At 42.1% G+C, this 16171-nt stretch overlaps 1 protein-coding gene across 4 annotated transcripts in view; it reads right to left on the minus strand.

Annotated features, from left to right (window-relative positions):
* Positions 1 to 16171, minus strand: part of LOC121582493 (regulator of G-protein signaling 3) — a 211445-nt gene that overhangs the window by 159778 nt on the left and 35496 nt on the right. For all 4 annotated transcript variants that reach the window (XM_041898312.2, XM_041898313.2, XM_045225117.1 and 1 more), the window contains one exon: positions 6713 to 6756. In XM_041898312.2, coding sequence (XP_041754246.1) covers positions 6713 to 6756 — 44 coding nt within the window. The remainder of the gene's footprint in view (positions 1 to 6712; positions 6757 to 16171) is intronic.

Below are 16171 nucleotides of genomic sequence, written 5' to 3' on the forward strand. Positions count from 1 at the left end.
CAGTTTTTAATATGACATCTGAGTGAGACTGACTAACAAAATCAATGGGGCCCCCGAGGCCAGTAATTTGACCATGATAACAACTTTAGAAAGCTGGATGATAAACTAACTTAGCAATCAAAAAAATGTTAGCTGACATGGGCTAATTGACTGACTATCAGTGACTGACATAACAAGAAAAAAACTGCTCTGGCACAGCCACATTTTTCGAAATTGCACCTTGTGTATTCTACTATTCTAACTCACAACATTAAGTTGAGACCCCGACTGAGTTCCTAAGAAAATTAAGTAATATACTACCAGTCAAAAGTTTGGACACAGCTACTCATTCAAGGGTTTTCTATATGTTTTACTATTTTCTATATTGTAGAATAATAGTGAAGACATCAAAACTATGAAATAACACATATGGAATCAAGTAGTAACCAAAAAAGTGTTAAACAACTCAAAATATATTTGATATTTGAGATTCTTGAAATAGCCTCCCTTTGCCTTGATGACAGCTTTGCACACTCTTGGCATTCACTCAACCAGTTTCATGAGGTAGTCACCTGGAATGCATTTCAATTAACAGGTGTGCCTTCTTAAAAGTTAATTTGTGGAATATATTTAGGTCTTAATGCGTTTGAGCCAATCAGTTGTGTTGTGACAAGGTAGGGGGGGTATACAAAAGATAGCCCTATTTGGTAAAAGACCAAGTCGATATTATGGCAAGAACAGCTCAAATAAGCAAAGAGAAACGACAATCCATCATTACTTTAAGACATGAAGGTCAGTCAATACGGAAAATGTCAAGAACTTTGAAAGTTTTTTCAAGTGCAGTCGCAAAAACCATCAAGTGCCATGATGGAACTGGCTCTCATGAGGACCGCCACAGGAATGGAAGTCCCACAGTTACCTCTGCTGCAGAGGATAAGTTCATTGGAGTTGCCAGCCTCAGAAATTGCAGCCCAAATAAATGCTTCACAGAGTTCAAGTAACAGACACATCTCAACATCAACTGTTCAGGGGGGACTGTGTGAATCAGGCCTTCATGGTTGAATTGCTGCAAAGAAACCAATACTAAAGAACACCAATAAGAAGAAGAGACCTGCTTGGGCCAAAAAAACGAGCAATGGACATTTGACCAGTGGAAATGTGTCCTTTAGTCTGGAGTCATAACTGGAGATTTTTGGTTCAAACCGCCGTGTCTTTGTGAGATGCGGTGTGGATGAACGGATGATCTCCGCATGTGTGGTTCCCACTTTAAAGCATGGAGGAGGAGGTGTTATGGTGTGGGGGTGCTTTGCTGGTGACACTGTCTGTGATTTATTTAGAATTCAATGCACACTTAACCAGCATGGCTACCACAGCATTTTGCATCGATACACCATCCCATCTGAATTGGGCTTAGTGGGACTATCATTTGTTTTTCAACAGGACAATGACCCAACACACCTCCAGGCTGTGTAAGGGCTATTTTACCAAGAAGGAGAGTGATGGAGTGCTGCATCAGATGACCTGGCTTCCACAATCCCCTGACCTCAACCCAATTGAGATGGTTTGGGATGAGTCGGACGGCAGAGTGATAAGTAGCCAACAAGTTCTCAGCATATGTGGGAACTCTTTCAAGACTGTTGGAAAAGGGGGGATTAATCCCTGAGCCTTCAAAATGGCCGCCAGTTGCCCATCCCTGTGGTAGAGGATAAGACTGTGAGAGGTAAAGTAGAGGTGTCTGAGATAACATTGTCAATGCCAACAAATAGCAAGACTTGTTCACCTCTCTCCTGCAGAATCAGAGTACTCAGCCAATTCAAGCTAAGACCTCTGCCTCTTCTGCAAACTAATACAATGTTGCTCCCAAAATGTACATGACAGCAATACCTACGGGAACAGAATAAAGCAATCATTGCATAACCATCCCACACAGACAATACTAACAAACATACTTAAGACAAGCGTATTCACAAACAACATATAGATCTCAAAACCAACTTACCTTTCCTCAACATTATTTCAGACTGGTGTGTATCATTGCCCTCTGCTCAGTGGTGTACAATTTACAGTGTAGGAGTGTGTGAAGCATATTGTGTGACTCAAAGGAAACTGTGTATAGTTATGTGTATGTACGCATAATATGTAGCGTGGTGTGTGTGCTTGGATTCGGAAAGCATAGTGCAGAGAAGTGTGTGTGTGTGTGTGTGTGTGTTTCTGTGTGTATGAGCAAATGGATGTGCTCCTTGCCACTTCTTGCGCAAACACACTGTGTGACTGTCCTGCTTATGTCACCCACCTTACACAACCAGGGACACACACACACACACACACACACACACACACACACACACACACACACGCGCACACACACGCACACACACAGACACAAAAAAACACACACACAAATGGCTACATAGATAGTTTAGGTAAGTGGAGAGGCATAGTAATGTACTCAGTTGATTATGTAATGTGGCTAGAGTTTGACTTTAGATTTCATCCTCTTTGATCACACACACACAGACACAGACACACACAGACACACACATAAACACACATACACACATACACAAACACAGAGTCTTGTACAGCTAACCTTGTGGGGATAAACAATTCAATCCCATTCAAAATCCTATTTTTCCTAACCCTAACCCTAACCCGTACTCTTACCCTAACCCCAACCCTAAACTTAACCCTAACCCTAACCTTAACCCAAAAACCTAACCTTAACCCTAACCCTAAACCTAACCCTAGCTCCTAACCCTAACCCTAAAACTAACCCTACCTCCTAACCCTAACCCTAAACCTACTTCTAACCCTAACCCTAAACCTAAACCTACTTCTAACCCTAACACTAATTCTGTGGTCCTCTGTAGCTCAGCTGGTAGAGCACGGCGCTTGTAACGCCAAGGTAGTGGGTTCGATCCCCGGGACCACCCATACGTAAAAATGTATGCACGCATGACTGTTAGTCGCTTTGGATAAAAGCGTCTGCTAAATGGCATATTATATTATTATTATTATTATTATTATAATTCTAACGTTAACCCTAAACCCACTAGAAATAGCATTTGACCTTGTGGGGACCAACAAAATGTCCCCAGTCGGTAAAATTTTTGTTTGTTTACTATTCTTGTGGACACACACACACACACACACACACACACACACACACACACACACAAAATAATAATAATAATGGCTACATAGATAGTTTAGGTAAGTGGAGAGGCATAGTAATGTATTCAGTTGATTATGTGATATGGCTAGAGTTTGACTTTAGATTTCATCCTCTTTGATCACACACACACACACACACACACACACACACACACACACACACACACACACACACACACACACACACACACACACACACACACACAGACACACACACACACACACACACACACACACACACAGATCACAGCACTAACAATAACGAGCTGAATCCCTCAACTGCAACCAATTTGATCATACACTGTAGCTAGCATTCTCCTCCAATTGTTTCCTCAACACAATCATCAAAAGTGCAGTGAATTGTTGAAATTATAAAGATGTCCAGACACTGTATCCTACTGTACTGTCATACTGCACTGTCATACTACACTATCATACTGTACTGTCATACTCCACTGTCATGCTGCACTGTCATACTGTACTGTCATACTGTCCTGTCATACTGCACTGTCATACTGTACTGTCATACTGTACTGTTATACTGTCCTGTCATAAAGCATAGAAAACAGAAACCAAAGCCTCTCCACCTTTTTACCCTGGCCTCCAGATCATACATTATGCTTTGAGAAGTGTGTGCATGTGAGAAAGTAGACCAGAGCATTTTTATTGTTGGACATATTCACCTCTGGATGTGGACACATATGTGTATGAATATGATACAGCCCCAGGGAGATAGACTGGACATGATTAGAGACCTTATGCTCTGCATTCCTATGTTATGTGATGAATGGAAGAGAAGAAGGAGAAACATACATTTGACCTGCCTGCTTGTAATCCGTTTGTTGGTACAGTCTATTAGTGTGTATGTGTGTGTGTGTGTGTGTGGGTGTGTGTGTGTGTGTGTGTGTGTGTGTGTGTGTGTGTGTGTGTGTGTGTGTGTGTGTGTGTGTGTGTGTGTGTGTGTGTGTGTGTAAGAGTGTGCGATTGTGTGAGTGTGTGTCCATTTCCCAGGGCTGTGGAGAGATCACACTGTCATTTCAGCTGAGCAGGGAAACGATGAATCGCATTACATGCCGTTGAAACACACACATACACTCTGTGACCCTGACCAGGGGCTGTAGATAGGACTCACGCTACCATTGCTGCACAGCACAGAGGCCAGAGAGGAACAATCTAATTAGACTATATTACATTACACTACTTACATTCTTACATGCACACACATTCAGCAAAACACACACACACACTGTAATACAGCCATTAGACAGGGCAAACCTGAATATGATACACAAGCTTGCACATACAGTACATGCACTCACACAAACACACTACCAGCTCTCACAGTCTCACGTCAGAATTAGACATTCATCCATGCATCTCAAATGTCAAATGTCAAAGTTGTTCCAAACGTCAAATTTTGAAGTGTTTAAGGTTAAGTTCAGGCATTAACTCCAAATTCTTAAGGTTAGGTGTTAACTCCGAATGGTTAAGGTAAGGGTAAAACAACTTTCTATCTCTGGGTTCAAACTTGCAACCTTTGGAATCAGAGGCAGATGCTTACGCCCATCCACCTCCACCATCCCCATCCACAATTCCCTAGAAAAACTGAAACCAATTTGAAGGTAACAGTGCTCACTGTTGCCCCTCTTCCTTCCCTCGCTCCCCCTTCCCTCTCTCCCCCTCCTCCTTCCCTCTCTACCATCTCTCTTCCCTCTCTCCCCCTCTTCCTTCCCTGAGGACATTCCTCTAATCACCTCTCACAGATTTCAAAGCCAAAGAGTTCCCAAAACAATGACTAGAGAGCCAACCACTCTATGGAAAAGTTGTCCGCACCAGGTGATGGATAGGGAGTGTAGCTGGGGCTGGGGCTGGGGCTGGCCTAGGGGCTGCTTACTGGGGCTACAAGTCACCCTACATCAGGGTCCCTCTCATCAAGTAGGGGATCAACCATGAGAGGGGTTTAACAACATTATTTAGTCCCAGCGTGTGTATGAGTGCTATACATACTCAACTCAGCACTGAAACTCAACTGAATGGGAACTCAGTATCTGACTTTGGATCTGTAAATACATGCAATGTTTTAGGTGGCATGCTTGGTTCCTTCAGGTAGAAAATGATCAAGAGGAAAGTGATGACAGATGAATTAGGTATGATGGATGACTGTGCAGTGTGTGACTGTGCAGTGTGTGAGAGTGTGTGAGTGTGTTTGTGTGTGTGTGTGTGTGTGTGTGTGTGTGTGTGTGTGTGTGTGTGTGTGTGTGTGTGTGTGTGTGTGTGTGTGTGTGTGTGTGTGTGTGTGTGTGTGTGTGTGTGTGTAAGCCATCCTGTTGCAGGGCTGCTGCTAAGAGGGAGGCGTGGACTGAAGGATTAGGTTTGATGGGATACTGAGGCTGAATGAATTATGTGTTTTATGATGATGTCTTGCCCATGTGCGTGTTTGAGACACACTCACGCGCACACACGCACACAAATTCACACACACACATTCACACACAGACACACAACAGACACACACATTTATTTCCTTTCATAATGGCTGGAGAGAGTGGAGCAGACATCCCATCACAAGACCTAACCCACAAGATCTGTTTGTTTGTTTGTTTGTGTGTGTGTGCGTGCGTGCGTGCGTGTGTGTGTGTGTGTGTGTGAGTCCATCTACACCACAGTCTACAAAAAGCACCATTCTCACTCCTCACACCAGCCATGGGCGGCTCCTCCCTCCTCACTTGCGTAACAGTTGCTATTTATAACCATCTTAATTAGACATGGCGGAATATTGGAGCTTTTTCCCTTCTTCTTACCATTGCCAGTGGGCAGATACCAAACAGTGCTACCCTGTCTGGGCGGTTTTTATATAAAGCCGTGAGCTGTTAAAGATCCATACGCTTGTAATTAGGTTACATAGCACATTTGAAAGGAGAACGGGGCAATGGGATGAAGATGTCACATGTATTATTCACAGTTGGTCACTACAGAGAAAACAAGGTTTTAGGGAGGAGTCCGATTTTTTAAAAGTTTACCAACATGGCAGACAAGGGCAGTTGATCATGAACAAGTGGATGGGGAAAGATGGAGATGAGGAGGAGTAGAAGGAGAGAGAGCGAGAGAGAGAGAGAGAGAGAGAGAGAGAGAGAGAGAGAGAGAGAGAGAGAGAGAGAGAGAGAGAGTCGTTTTGTATTAGTAGCATATGTATAGTGTCAGTACTATTTATGTTTGTGGTTAGTATTGTGTCTGTAAAGTAATGACATCAGTGCTTTGGTTTGGGATGATACTCAGTGTGACAGAAAGAGGGGGAGAATAAACAGGAGTGAGAGAGAGAGAGAGTGAGAGAGAGAGAGAGAGAGAGAGAGAGAGAGAGAGAGAGAGAGAGAGAGAGAGAGAGAGAGAGAGAGAGAGAGAGAGAGAGAGAGAGAGAGAGAGAGAGAGGTCCATTCTCATTAGAACTCTGAGCCAGCCCTTATGTCTGCCCTGTAATGTGATTTCCACTGGAGTCCATGGCCCCTCTGAGGCACACACACACACACACACACACACACACACACATACACAAATTGCTTACCTCAGTCATGTGGATGAGATAGAACCTCAGATCTTCAGCATGATCTGTGGAAGGAACAAAAAAGTTAATTACCAATAATTATTATTCAGATGTTAAGATGTAAAGGCTGCCTACCATTGGCCAATGTCCTGGAAGTCATCCATCACTAAAGACATGCTGTGTATCTAGGTCCAGATCAATATCTTGGATCATCTGAGGCCAAGCTAGATGTCTATCACCATGTCACCACAGTCCCCACCCAGGACCACTATGTCACACTGTGTCACTCCCTGGTGACAACTGGAGGTGACAATCTGACAGCAGGGTTGACACCTCCTGTGATGAGTGCCCCAGTCCTGCCCACAGGACAGATAGGAGGAGGTGTGAGGGGGGTGTCACTTATGCGTGTGTGTGTGTGTGTGTGTGTGTGTGTGTGTGTGTGTGCGTGTGTGCGTGTGCGTGTGCGGGTGCGTGTGTGCAACAAGCTCTCACAGTCTCATGTCAGACTTAGACGTTCATTGAACTGTTTAAGGTTAAGTTTAGGCATTAACTCTGAATTGTTAAGGTTAGGGGTAACTTTAGGCATCAACTGAAACATACTTGAAGGTAACAGAATTCACTGTTGCCCCTAGTGGCCAGTTTCCACGTCATCTACCAATGTCCTCAGACATGATGGACGTCTAATACTGATTTGTATCACGGCTGACCTGGCTGGTGTGTGTGTGTGCCTGTGTATCTGGTTGAATAGGGGGTGCTTATATTTATCCTGTTCCACTGCATGTACAAGTGTGTGGTGTGAAATGGAAATGTGTTTTTTGCATATTTCACTCCCCCTGAGACACCCTCGGAGAGTGGGGTCACAGCCAGGGATTCAAATAACCTTAAGATCAAACTGAAAAAGAGCTTTGCCCCAGATTGAGGTTTATGATTAACTTTGGCCAAGGAAGGAGAAATCCATTCCCTCCCTTCATCCATCCATTTCCTAAATCACTCCATCTGCTGAGGAGAAGAGAAATGGCTGCCAAGAGGGGCTGATAAAGATCTCTAAGCCTTGATAGTTATCGACATTACTTCTCTCCCACCCATTACACCTATACAAACAAATTGTCTATTTGTGAATGTGTGTGTGTGTGTGTGTGAGAGAGATGAGTGTGCTTCTGTGCAACTGTGGTTGTGTGTGTCCCAGTCCTTGTGTCTTCACTAATGGAATGAGACAGGCTGTGATGGTGTTTGATGGGCCCACCTGCCATAGTGTCTGCTCCTCTCTAACTCCAGGCTGTCAACCTGTCCCCACTGTCTACCCAAGTGACTGCACTGTCTGTCCACTAAGGTTGAATATTTTCCTGGTATTTTACAAATGTTCAATCATGAGAATAAATCACTTTTCTTCCGGGTAAACCAGTATTTCCTGCCAATATCAGAAATGTCATTCAAAAGCATTATAAAGCATATAAATAGGTATATGTCTGGATTTGATTAGAGCTTTGATAAAAAATTCAAGCCTGATGCCTGAGCCTGATTAAATACATTTTATGAGCCCTACATTAAAGACATTTACCGAGGCCAAGCCCAAAAAAGCCCAAATGATTGTGCCATTATCCAATACATAGGCTATTTGATATACTGTATAGGCTACTGCACATTACACACAACAGAAAAACATAAAAGCACATAGATGTAGCTATGCTCTCTTGGGTAAATAAATGAAACTAGCTCCAGTAGGCTAAACTGTATTACTGTACTGTATTGTATTATACTGTATTATATGGACTGGAATAACGCACATCTTTCAAACCATGTGATTCTGGTGCAGCACATGCGGCCTACAAAGTTACAAGTGTAAGCTAGCTAATTTTATTAGAATTATTCATAATAATGTTATTAGCCTTCCTCCTCTTTCTCTCTCTAGTGTTGCTTCATTCATCCAAGCTTTCAACAGATAAATGAAATACATTTTGTTGTCCTCGTCTGCATCATTCCAATAATATGCTTGAATAACATAGGACTAGAGTGAGATGCAGAAGGCTTTCACGAAAAAAATAAAAATAATAAAAGTGGTTGTCCCACTTGCTATCATAAGTTGAATGCACCAATTCGTAAGTCGCTTTGGATAAGAGCGTCTGCTAAATGATGTAAATGTAAATGTAAATGATTGAATGGTTATGGGTCTGAATAATAAACTGCTATAGCCAACCGCCATCGCGCGTTCGCTCTTCTTTCAAACTACCCATGAGTTCTATTCTCAAGAGCTTGGGTCGCTCTTCGAATAGTCTATTGGTATAATTGCTAAAAGAAAATAATGTCCAGCAAGCTATTCTAGTCTATATTTTTCTGCATGGGACTCCAAGAGCTAAGGAGCCTTTTATACAGAGCGAGGCCAACGGAGCACAAGTGAGTGCGTATTGCGCAAGATACAGAGGCTATAAGTTAGAAGCTTATTATGCATAACCCATCATTCTTTAGCTAAGTATAAGGCTAATACTGCATTGAATATATTACCTGAACGAGGTAGGCTAGGACATCTATATATAGGCCTATATATCAAACCTGAACAGGACTATCTATTTTGGATGCAATCTGAATGGAATTGATGGAGAGAGAGAAAGACTGCTGAGAGAGTGCTTGCTCATGCACTGATTTAAAGCAACTATATATGAGTGTTTAAAACTCTGCAGCTGCAATTTTTTAAAATATGTTGTTGCAATTAAAAAAATAAGGTGACCCCGAAAGCCAGATGGAGATGTGTAAATTAGATGTGCATTCGGTCTTTATATATTACTGTAACATAGGCTATGCTGCAGCAAATGTAGGTCTACCTGTCACAATAAAATAAAGTTACCATGATGAGATAATAGGTCTACATACTGAGATGGGCTGGCGGTCCCCACCCTGAACATTGATCATGCAGTGACCAGAGAGAAGACCGTTGAGAATCCAGATTTAGACATCGCGTCTAATTTAACAGTTCCATTTCATGTCATGCTCATATAAATAATGTATTATAATATTTTAGGATAATCGACCGGTTTCTCGCAGTTATTTATACCGGGAAAAGGGAGAGGTTTTGGTCGGTAAATCTCGGTAACCGGGTTCCCGCCATTCAACCCTACTGTCCAACAAGGAGAAAACTGCACCAAGTGTGTGTGTGTGTGTGTGTGTGTATGTGTATGTGTATGTGTATGTGTATGTGTATGTGTATGTGTATGTGTGTGTATGTGTGTGTATGTGTATGTGTATGTGTATGTGTATGTGTGTGTGTGTGTGTGTGTGTGTGTGTGTGTGTGTGTGTGTGTGTGTGTGTGTGTGTGTGTGTGTGTGTGTGTGTGTGTGTGTGTGTGTGTGTGTGTGTGTGTGTGTGTGTGTGTGTGTGTGTGTGTGTGTGTGTGTGTGCCTGTCTGTCAGAATCAAGGTCAGAGAGATAAGAGTAAGGTAGAACACCAGCTGTAGCAGACACTATTCTATTGTCATTTGCCAGGGGAGATCCAGACAGAGATATATTGAACCAATATAGATTATGTTGTGCAGTTGTACCCCATAGGAACACTGACCACCTGAACACACTCTACCCTTGACACCACTGAGGTCATGCTCATCCCCAAGGGTTGCTGTATACTCACCTACAGCAATATGTGCCATATCACTATACTATGATATTAGTATACGCGTACAGTACTGTTACTTCACTAATTACTGCATTAATTAGCATGTTGCTCAACCATGGATAATGCCACAGTTAAATTGATTTATCACACGAATAGCCGACTGTACAAAAAACCTGACTGACTATGACAAACACAGCAATTACGTTGTAATCATAATTGTTTATTGATTTTACATTAATCATGGTCTGCAGACCTGTCAGGATAATGAACAAAAACAATTTGTCTGATCCTACACCAACGTCAGACTAAGGAACATTGTCTGTAAATTAAAATAATAAACCTACCACAAGTCATCTTAGAACTTCACATTGAAGGCAGTCATGTTTTTGTGACATTGTACATGTACTGTATATCAAATTGGTATTTTAAAAGAGAAAACTGCTTGTTGAACACAGACTTCCATGGACAGACTGCGTATCACTGGGCTAACCCTGGGGGGCAGCCGAGTGAGATTGTTAGATTTCCATTTCACTTCTCTCAGATGAACATTTCTCAGGCAGGCAGTCAATAATACTGCATCTCACAACCGCAATCTCAAATTGGTGTCAGAACCAGATCATAATGCTTGTGATTCTCCCAACTCAACAGCAGAGGTCACTCTTGCATTTATTTAACAGTTGCAGGAGCGCTGCCTGAGTCACATTAAGACATCAACTGCGCATGGGGAGGGAGATCACAGCTTTTATGGCAATTACAGCCTGATAATACTGTTGGTAATACTAGGACTATTCTAATCATACTTTATCAAAGGATAACTTGTAATGCTTTATGAATCATTCATACTGCCTTTATAAGATGCTTCTCAAATGCTAAATAATAAAATGGCATACTATAGAAGGGCCCTTTTAATAACAGGACCTTTTCATGTGATGTTTCGCAAATTACAAATGTTTTGCTTGATGTGACTGTGCTCTACAGGTACACACAACAGTGTGTGTGGTGGAGTAGTTTGTGTGTCTGTTGTGGTGCTCTCTCTTAGCACCCTCTGTCTTTCCCACGCTCCACACCGCTGTCTCTATGGCAGGTGACAGGGTCACAGGAAACCCCTGTCCCACTTCTGCCCCACCTCACTTACTCACACACCACCCTGGTTGAAACAAACACAGTCCCCGGAGCCTCTTTCCTGAGAGGCTCTGCCGTACTAAAATAACAATGATAGGCGGGTGGAGATGCACCCTCCTTGTACACTCCCCTCCCATCCCCTGATGACTTCCTATTCCACTGTGGTGGAGGGGTGCAGGGGGGACAGTGCAGAGAGTGACCCAGCTGAGAGCACCGTCCATGGGGAGGATAGAACTCCTACATCCCCCTCCTGTGCTGGGTCTCAGGGGCCAGGACATGAGCTAATGTAATGCAATATAATGTAATGCACTGTCATCTGTGGGGTTAAACACATAATAATAGCTAACATCTCCCTAGCCTGACCATTAGTTCACTTCATATGACACAGAGGGCGGTCACATGATAGAACTGTTACACTGACAATAACATGTAGTTCAATGACTAAAACCGGAGCTTTAGTAGGGCGTTGTCCTAGGGACAATTACATAACGTTTTAGTTTGAGCTGTCATTTCAGAGGGAATATGTAAAAGTAAAGAGTGTGCGAGAGAGAGAGAGAGAGAGGGAGGGAGAGCGAGAGAGAGAGAGAAAGAGAAACAGAGAAAAATGGAGGGAGGGGAGTTTTAGAAGGGACCATATTTAATGACAGATGAGCCTCACGTCCCCTCAGGCATGGATGGAGGAAAACAGCATGGATGATGAGATAGAACAGGCATATTTGGGAATAAGAGAGAAGAGAGAGAGAGAGATAATGAAAGAGAGGGCGGGGGAGAGTGAAAGTGACACATAAAAAGCGAGAGATAAGGGCGCTCTCAAGTGCGTCACACACATACAGTATATAGTTGCAGGGATGGGGCAAGACAGGACACAGACACCGCAGGATATTGTGACTCAGTTAGGGCTCCACACTGTCCAACCCAGCTGATCAATATGACTGGACTGTCTGCAACCTGATCCCTAGGTACAGTATATCAACAGATATCACTTTTGCGTGCATGCACAGACACACACACACACTTACGGCTCTCACTAGCATCCAGCCTGCTCTGGCCTACTGACACCCCAGCTCTCTACTCTGAGTCAGAACCCTCTCCATCTCCTCTCTACATTATAAACACATGCATTGACAGTAAGAGGTATTTATTTGACCTGCAGTGCTTTGTTATACTGTGAGCCAAACTACTGTATTATTTGCAAGGTGCCAACTCAGTGGAGTGTTTATATAGCTGAGAACCAGAAAGACAAACCTCCGGGGTTTGGCTCACATTCAGCCTAAATATCCCACTGGCAGAATCACTACTACTGGGCCATAAAAATAACATGGCATTTATTAATTTAGATGACTGTATATAGATTAGGGAAATATTGTGTGTTTCCTACAGTATGTCCTGCTTGGAATGAAATCATGGAATCAGTGTATGCGCATGCCCCGCCCACCTGAGGATCTGTCTTTTTCAGCCATCTATTTCCTGTGTTTGAGGGGTGCAAAATCCAATTGTTACTTAAATATCGCTGGATTGATTGCTTTCATTTTAATCCTGCGATTCTTTCATACTCTTGTTTTTCCCGTTAACATACCGACTGCAGACATTTTTGTAATTATCTATAAACACATCCCGGTAATGGCTGAAATGGGCTCAATGGAGTACATTGTCTTTCTGTTGAATCTATAAGAATGATTTGTTGGGGATTTAACGCACCGTCTCGACACTTACATCACAAGAAAGAGAAGAACGATAACTTTATTTTGATGGCTGTTAATTTGATTATGAGATCTAAGGAAAATACAGAAATGCCAAAGGTGGAGGTGTGGCTGTTTATATTCAGAACCACATTCCTGTAAAGCTTAGAGAGGATCTCATGTTAAATACTGTTGAAGTAATATGGCTACAGGTTCATTTGCCTCACAGTGCCAACAGTCAGTATCTGGTTAACATGTGTGAAATGCTTGATAATGTCTGTGATATCAATAGAGAGGTATATTTTCTGGGTGATTTAAATAGTGACTGGCTTTCATCAGGCTGCCCACTCAAGAGAAAGCTTCAAACTGTAACTAGTGCCTGCAACCTGGTTCAGGTTATCAATCAACCTACTAGGGTAGTTACAAACAGTACAGGAATGAAATCATCACATGTATTGATCAAATCATTACCATTGCTGCAGAAATTTGTTAGAAAGCAGTACCCAAATCCATCAGATGTAGTGAGCACAATATAGTAGCCATGTCTAGGAAAACCAAAGTTCCAAAGGTTGCACCTAATATAGTGTATAAGAGGTCATACATGAAGTTTTGTAGCGATTCCTATGTTATTGATGTAAATAATATTTGTTGGTTCGTGGTGTGTAATGAGGAGCAACCAGACACTTCATTTGACACATTTATGAAATTGCTTATCCCAGTTACTAATAAGCAAGCACCCATTAAGAAAATGACTGTAAAAACTGTTAAATCTCTGTGGATTGATGAGGAATTGAAAAACTGTATGGTTGAGAGGGATGAGGCAAAAAAATATGGCAAAAAGGTCTGGCTGTACAACCGATTGGCAAATGTTCTGCAAATTGAGAAATCATGTGATTAAACTGAATAAAAAGAAGAAGAAACTACACTATGAAACAAAGATAAATTACACAAAGAATGATAGTAAAAAGCTTTGGAGCACCTTAAATGACATTTTGGGAAAAAAAAGGCAAACTCATTCAATCATTCATTGAATCAGATGGCTCATTCATCACAAAACCCACTGATATTGCCAACTATTTTAATGATTTTTTCATTGGCAAGATTAGCAAATGTAGGCATGACATGCCAGCAACAAAAGCTGACACTACACATCCAAGTATATCTGACCAAATTATGAAAGACAAACATTGTAATTTTGAATTCTGTCAAGTAAGTGTGGAAGAGGTGAAAAAAGTATTGTTGTCTATCAACAATGACAAGCCACCGGGGTCTGACAACTTGGATGGACACTTACTGACGATAATAGCGGACAATATTGCCACTCCTATTTGCCATATCTTAAACCTACTAGAAAGCGTGTGCCCTCAGGCCTGGAGAGAAGCAAAAGTTATTCCCCTACCTAAGAATAGTAAAGCCCCCTTTACTGGCTCAAAATAGCCAACCAATCAGCCTGTTACTTGTAAACTTTGGAAAAAATGGTGTTTGATCAGATACAATGCTATTTTACTATCAGACTTTCAGCACACTTATAGGGAAGGACATTCAACAAGCACAGCACTTACACAAATGACTGATGATTGGCTGAGAGAAATTGATGATAAAAAGATTGTGGGGCTGTTTTGTTAGACTTTAGTGCATCTTTTGACATTATCGATCATAGTCTGTTGCTGGAAAAACGTATGTGTTATGGCTTTACACCCACCCCCTGCTATATTGTGGATAAAGAGTTACCTGTCTAACAGAACACAGAGGGTGTTCTTTAAAGGAAGCCTCTCCAACAAAATCCAGGTAGAATCAGAAATTCCCCAGAGCAGCTGTCTTTCCCTCAAGAATTTCCCTGTATTTAGCGCCATCCATCATTCCTTCAATTCTGACCAGTTTCCCAGTCCCTGCCGATGAAAAACATCCCCACAGCATGATGCTGCCCCCACCATGCTTCACTGTGGGGATGGTGTTCTCAGGGTGATGAGAGGTGTTGGGTTTGCGCCAGACATAGCGTTTTCCATGATGGCCAAAAAGCTCAATTTTAGTCTCATCTGACCAGAATACCTTCTTCCATATGTTTGGGGAGTCTCCCACATGCCTTTTGGCAAACACCAAACGTGTTTGCTTATAGTTTTCTTTAAGCAATGGCTTTTTTCTGGCCACTCTTCCGTAAAGCTCAGCTCTGTGGAGTGTACGGCTTAAAGTGGTCCTATGGACAGATACTACAATCTCCGCTGTGGAGCTTTGCAGCTCCTTCAGAGTTATCTTTGGTCTCTTTGTTGCCTCTCTGATTAATGCCCTCCTTGCCTGGTCTGTGAGTTTTGGTGGGCGGCCCTCTCTTGGCAGGTTTGGTGCCATATTCTTTCAATTTTTTTATAATGGATTTAATGATGCTCCGTGGGATGTTCAAAGTTTCAGATCTTTTTTTATAACCCAACCCTGATCTGTACTTCTCCACAACTTTGTCCCTGACCTGTTTGGAAAGCTCCCTGGTCTTCATGGTGCCGCTTGTTTGGTGGTGTTGCAGACTCTGGGGCCTTTCAGAACAGGTGTATATACTAAGATCATGTGGCAGATCATGTGACACTTAGATTGCACACAAGTGGACTTTATTTAACTAATTATGTGACTTCTGAAGGTAATTGGGTGCACCAGATCTTATTTAGGGGCTTCATAGCAAAGGGGGTGAATACATATGCACTCACCAAGTTATTTTTTTCATTTCAATTCACCAATTTGGACTATTTTGTGTATGTCCATTACATGAAATCCATATAAAAATCAATCTAAATTACAGGTTGTAATGCAACAAAATAGGAAAAATGCCAAGGGGGATGAATACTTTTGCAAGGCAATGTATGTATGCGGATGACTCAACACTATACACGTCAGCTACCACAGCAACTGAAATGACTGCAACACTTAACAAAGAGGTGCAGTTAGTTTCAGAATGGGTGGCAAGGAATAAGTTAGTCCTAAATATTTCAAAATCTAAAAGTATTGTATTTGGGAGAAATCATTCACTAAACCCTAAACCTCAACTAAATATTGTAATGAATAATGTGGTAATTGAGCAAGTTGAGGAGACTTAA

This window comes from Coregonus clupeaformis, chromosome 15, assembly GCF_020615455.1.
Source record: "Coregonus clupeaformis isolate EN_2021a chromosome 15, ASM2061545v1, whole genome shotgun sequence".
NCBI classification, from domain to species: domain Eukaryota; kingdom Metazoa; phylum Chordata; class Actinopteri; order Salmoniformes; family Salmonidae; genus Coregonus; species Coregonus clupeaformis.